This window comes from Arachis ipaensis, chromosome B07 (assembly GCF_000816755.2).
Source record: "Arachis ipaensis cultivar K30076 chromosome B07, Araip1.1, whole genome shotgun sequence".
Classification (NCBI taxonomy): Eukaryota; Viridiplantae; Streptophyta; class Magnoliopsida; order Fabales; family Fabaceae; genus Arachis; species Arachis ipaensis.
In genome coordinates, this window is record NC_029791.2 from 85,929,102 (window position 1) to 85,935,060 (window position 5,959).

Consider the following 5,959-nt stretch of genomic DNA (forward strand, 5'->3'; position numbering starts at 1 on the left):
AACCTTTTAATAATTTTTAGCTATTATATTTGCATGAAAATGTTTTCATACAAATATTTACATCAAACACATAATCTGTTCTTTTTGTGGAATTTTAAACTCGTCTATAGTATGTAGAGTTGCGAATCCAAAAAACCTATAAACTTCCTTAAGAACGCGCTTTTGGTCTTTGCAGGAGCAGGAGTTCTTTAACCACTCACTACTAATGATGCTGCAGCGCAAAATAAAGTATGAATAGGCAATTGTACTTGCGCACAGGATATGAAGATAATCAAAGCATATATATTGCATCCATGAAAATGTAACTAACAGTAAAAATAAAAATAAAAATGAAAAAACAATAATAACAGTTGGGTGGCAGTTTCCGCTATTCCATACATAGTGATGCCCTGGTTGTAGAGCACATTTCAAGTCCTGAGTGATGAACTTCAAGAAGCCAACCAATGAAAGGAGGAAAGTTACACAGCTCCCTGCTCAAAGGGAACACGTACAAACAGTCGGCCATGCAAACTAACTACAGCAGATGTCTGAAGCGGATCAATTCTTGCAGGTAAGTTCACAACCTGGAACAAGAAACAAATATTTAAAGTGAAGACCTCAAGTTTCAGTCAAGCACCTTCACCCAAGAAGTTAATTAAAATATTGCCGTACTAGCATTATAACTTTTACTACTACTGTCACCATTAAGGTATTCGCCCGAAAATAGAATTATGTCTAGACTCTGTTATGGATACATAAGATTCACCTTCTTGAAGGGGGTAATTCCCCATGGATTGTCAACATGTTCTGGGAGACCAGTTATAACTAGACGACCAACTGGATCAGATTGGACTCGCACCTGCGGATTGGTTAAAATCTAGTTAGCAGTTAAAATTTACACCAAATAAACAGGCAATAGACAATTTAGATAAGTGGAAACGAAATACTCATTTTACATGATATCATGGTACTGCTATTTATTGTTTAGCGATTACAGACAAAGAACCAAAGCGATTACCTCCTCGCGAAGGAGTCCAGGAACTAGTGCATAAACCTCAAAACAATCCTTCTGTACATAGATACAACAAACATTCCATGTTCATTTATTTATCTATTTACTTCAGAAGGGAGAGAATAAAAAAGGAAACCGACTTACAGTTTCTCGCACATTGACCTTCACCCAGTCTGCTGGGGGTCCAACATCTACAACTGCCGTGACCAATCTGCCAGATGAAAATCATTAGTCACAAACTTGAATGAAATGCATACATACCTTTTTTGGCTTCAAAGTAGATACTACAAATTATAAATGGTTAAACTGATAAAGAAATCAGCACTAATAATAAATGCCAAAGGGTAAAATTTTACTAGCTGCTGCTTCTAGTTAACAAAACCTTCCATGAAGAAGGACATAGATATAGAAACCTTGGGGAACGAGGGGTTTACAATACCATGAAGGGAGAAGTCTAAGGACCTAATCAAGATATGGGCAGGGTAGTTCGACTGTGACACACTGAATTGTGTTGTATTGTTAATTCTTTATTTTATTGTGATGTAAAGGTGTAAACCAAGAAATCTAGTAGAAAAATGGTATCTGTTTATTCTGTAATAACAAAAGTACTTTTAATCAACATCTTATATTTTATAAAAAGATATCAATATTAGAAGTTATTAAAGAGATAACTTTAGGCAGTTGCTACTAACATGAACAAAGATCATGGATGGATAAGGCCGAACAGTGACACAAAAATAATGACTACATGGAAAAGACTATAGATCAATCAATTCAAAAGACAAGAAACTTAACTGTCTATCTCCTTCAATATTTGCAGCTTTCCCAGCATGCTCAAGAACAGATGGTGTCCTGTGTTTATTTAGCATACCTAATTCATCAAATCATGTAGAAGGAGCTCAAAATCAATTTGAATAACAATTGGGTATGTTGTTAAGAAAATAAACAAATAATGATTTATCATGCATATAGAGAGCATACCAATACTTTTGAGGTTCTTTTCTCGTTTCGGAGTAGAATTGGAGTTCTTATCCTATGCAAGAGAATTACACAAGTTCTATTGATAAAAAAATTGCCATAAAACATTCATGTATATATAACTATATACGCAAATACACAACAAATAAGAATGCAAAGTTTATAGGTCTCAACAGACCTTAATAACTGGCTCAGCAACCTCACCATATCCAAGTAGGCGCTGGGCATGCCAACCTTGCATTGCACGTGCTGCCGCATCCCTTCGTGCCCTACCAGAGCCAGAGCCTGGAGCCTGGTAAACAGCAGTCTGCAAAATTAAACTATTATAGCTATATATATAAACAATATGTCTTATCAGGTAAGCAGCTATTTTGTTCAAACCCATTCATATGAAGCACAATTACTTCACATGCCAACTTGAGTCTCTTGTAAGATACAATATAATTAAGGAACAAGAACAAGCTTATTCAGTTTCATAACTTATCAGGCCCATTGCTTGGCAAAAGGAAAACAAAAGGTGGTTTGCAATTAAGAACTAGCAAAAAAATAAATAAATAAATAAAATAAAATACAAACCTCTTTTTCCACACTTGAAGATTGATGAAATGATCCAACAGGGAGCTGTAGCTCCCCAATTTCTCTCTTATACTTTTCATACTCTAAAAGTGCCTGACATAATTGAAAAAACATCAGGAATAAAGTAGATCAACAGATCATGCAAGTTGCATAGAAAAGGTATCAGGACTCAGAAGTGACATGGGAATGGCACAAGGCAGTAAAGGATACATAATAGCAACTCTGTTTAGTTTCATTTGTATTGAAGAAGTCCTGTGACAAAGACAGCTAATGTGATGGTAAGGTGAACAAGAGACAGGATACAGACTAGTTTCTTTTACATTTAAAGAGTGGGAGACAATGAAGTAGACAACAATTCAAACAAAAAATGATATATGTGTCATCAGATGTCTTGTTAAAATGTAGTCTATTTTGGTATCAACAATAGCTAGAAATTCTATCAAATTCATGAATGCTTGAAATATTAAACATGCAGTCTTACCAATAATTAGAGATGACAGCTATTTATTATGCAAAATTCCTTGAAAAATGAACATTACCTTCTCATAAAAGATTCTAAACGTCCATGAGACTGTAGTGCAAGTCCTGCGAGAGAAATGTATTCAATGTCCTAATGAGAGAAGGATATGGCGTTGAGATGAATTCTTGAAGGCTATTTATCTCTTAGAAACTATATATGCTAATATGCTAATGCTAACAAGCAGCTGCAACAAACGACATATTGCTCATATGGTGTTTATTACTGGTAGTAAACAGCACAAAAGCCAGATGTGGGGCTATGCAGGCATAGAAAGATACAGGGAACACTGAAGACACAAGAGGTGAGCATGCTCCGACACTCTTTTATTACAATCATATATATATTCAGGCCAATTTTCATTCCTTTCCTTCCAAATATATATCAATCGACCCATGATGTAAGATTGAAGTATTTCATACACAATCCGTGAAAACTAAACTCAGTATATGATGCTCTGGCTGATAGAAGATGATGCACAAGTGACAAAAAGAAATTAGTCAATTTAAGGAACACAATGCCCTATCCGGCCACAAAACTATAAAACAACAGACTTACTTGGGTGGATGGAAAGACTCTCCTACTTGCCGCCACAACTTGGATCCAGTTACCTGCATAAAAAGAGTAGGTAAGATTAGTTCTGTCACCCATTAGAATGATTAATTAAAAAAAGAAAGGCACAAAACATGTCATCAATAATCATATGTTGTAGAAAAGGCATGGATAAGATTGTGACACTGGAAGAATAGTAGTAAAAGGCAGCCTTGGTTCGAAGTTTACTATATAGACAGCAATATTAAAGAGCTTTAGAATGTGAGAACGATGGGGATGACCAACAACAAGCAAAAAAATGACGAAGGATGAATACTAATGTAGGAGATGGATCCATACCACATCATAGCCACCAAGTTTGATGACAGCTCTCCATAACCTACAAACCATGCTAACGTAAGAAATCAACCAACAGAATGGTGAGAAAAACAACAAAAGCTAGTATGTATATAGGAGGAGCAGGCCAAGCATGATTTTACAATGCCATTAAGATATGGATTATTCCAATGAGTTGGAAAGGATATGTTACGCACTTGAGGCAATTTAGTGGCTCTCCATAAAACTTAGGAGGCTTGAACTCCAAGGATCTCTCTCTATAGAAACTCTCCAGCTCTCTCATAAATGCTTCTCGTTCGGAATACGAACCAGACTCATCATAATCAGTCATCTGCAGGTAAAAACCAAGACAAATACAATCTTTGAAACTTATAATGAATGAGCAACCCAAGTATTCTAGTTAGAATTACCTCAGTATCATGGAGCACGTTTTTCATTTCCCTAACATTCCTCTCTTTAGGCTTCGGAGTGAGTAATTCATGGTGCGAATGGACTTTAGGATCTTGAAGGCGATTCTCAAGGCGCGTGTTACTACTATCCGTCTTGGTCTCTAGCACAGAAAGAAGAGCAGAATTGGCATTCTTGTTGTCATCACTTTGCCGATCGAACATGACATGATCCTGTTGGAGCTGAGCAGGGGAGTTGGAATCCACATTCTGATCCTTTTCTGAATGGTGCTGGCGCTGCAAAGCGGCATCGTCATCTTCAACAACCTCCATTTCTAAATTTCCATGAGAGTTATCAACTAGCCGCTCGGGGCCATCCTCCATGGGTGACTGCGAATCCTGAGCTCTACTCAAACACTAAATCATGAGCATCGTGCCGCTAGGGTGTTAACGGAATTCGAGTCGCGGTGTAGAAGAAGACGAGAATTAAAAGCCCTAATAAAAGGAAAAAAGAAAAACGGTTTACGATTTATAAGGGGAACAAACAAGGCCTTGAATGTGAATGTGATGTGGTGCTTAGCGTACCTTGGGTGAATTGGCGAGGGTTTGGGGAGTGACAATGTAGCTTGGTTGAATGAAGAGAGCGTGTTTGTGTGAAAGCATGGAATATTGGAAGAAAGGAAGAAGAAGAAGAAGAAGAAGCAGACCTGAGCTGAGCTGAGCTGACCCAACGGCGGTTGGGTTCAGTAGACTTCACTTAGGATTCGTAGTTGGGAGTTGGGACCCTAAAGTAGCCTCCGCAACGGCGGTTAACTTAAAAACGCACCTCCTTACCACCACCGCTCTACGTCACAGATCCACTGTATTCCACCTTCTTTCACCTCAAAAGACCATCTTATCCTTCATTCCATGTGCTTGCCTTGCAAATTATATTATTTTGAAATTTTATGCGAATTATTATTATTATTATTAGGGTTAAGTATTTTTTTCATCGTTAAGATCTTGGGTGAAAATCTAAATCGTCTCTAATGTTGAATTTTGTATTAAAATTATTATTTTTCTAATTTTTTAATAAAATAAATTTTATTATTATCTCTCCTATTTACCCTCCTCACTTAAATTGTTCACCTCACTACATCCAGTGTAGTCTACATTGCCACAGTTCCATTCTCATACTCACCACCATACTTACACACACTCTCATTACAATAATACTCATTCACCATTACTTTCTGTAACTATATGTATGTCTTCATTCATCATCGTCATCAATAACAACAATTCTTCTCACTCAAATCTTCACTATTTACCTTTTCACCTACAACAATACCAATTATTCTTTTTTAGTTTTTTTTTTTTAAAAAAAAATCAAACGAGATTAACACAAAGAAAGAGGTAATAAAGAAGTTCAAACGTGAAGAGAGGAATAGAACAAAACAAGAAAGGAAAAGAAAAGAGAAAAAGGGCATGACAAAAAAGGAGAACATCGTTGTGTTGATGCTGAAGTCGTCAATTGTGTATTGTCATCGTCGTTGTTATTGTTGAAGGCCACTGTTGTGCTCCATCTTAACCCTATTTGTCATTTGTTATCTTGCTTGTGTTCGTTGAAAGTGTTGTAACTAC

At 36.6% G+C, this 5,959-nt stretch overlaps 1 protein-coding gene across 4 annotated transcripts; it reads right to left on the reverse strand.

Annotated features, from left to right (window-relative positions):
* Nucleotides 263–5,242, reverse strand: LOC107609542 (AT-rich interactive domain-containing protein 6). Of its 4 annotated transcripts, none has more exons than XM_021105985.1 (14): nucleotides 5,044–5,242; nucleotides 4,361–4,831; nucleotides 4,148–4,281; nucleotides 3,954–3,993; nucleotides 3,621–3,673; nucleotides 3,085–3,130; nucleotides 2,546–2,638; nucleotides 2,148–2,276; nucleotides 1,973–2,024; nucleotides 1,787–1,862; nucleotides 1,136–1,202; nucleotides 998–1,048; nucleotides 746–838; nucleotides 263–563 (listed from the first exon to the last, which is right to left on the reverse strand). In XM_021105985.1, exons 2-14 carry the CDS (start codon nucleotides 4,718–4,720, stop codon nucleotides 459–461), a joined length of 1,299 nt encoding a protein of 432 aa, XP_020961644.1. In that variant the 5' UTR covers nucleotides 4,721–4,831; nucleotides 5,044–5,242; the 3' UTR covers nucleotides 263–458. The 4 variants fall into 4 exon arrangements, with proteins under 4 accessions (XP_020961644.1, XP_016167029.1, XP_016167028.1 ...); XM_016311543.2 differs by having other exon boundaries at nucleotides 2,148–2,261; nucleotides 4,922–5,240; XM_016311542.2 differs by having other exon boundaries at nucleotides 4,922–5,240.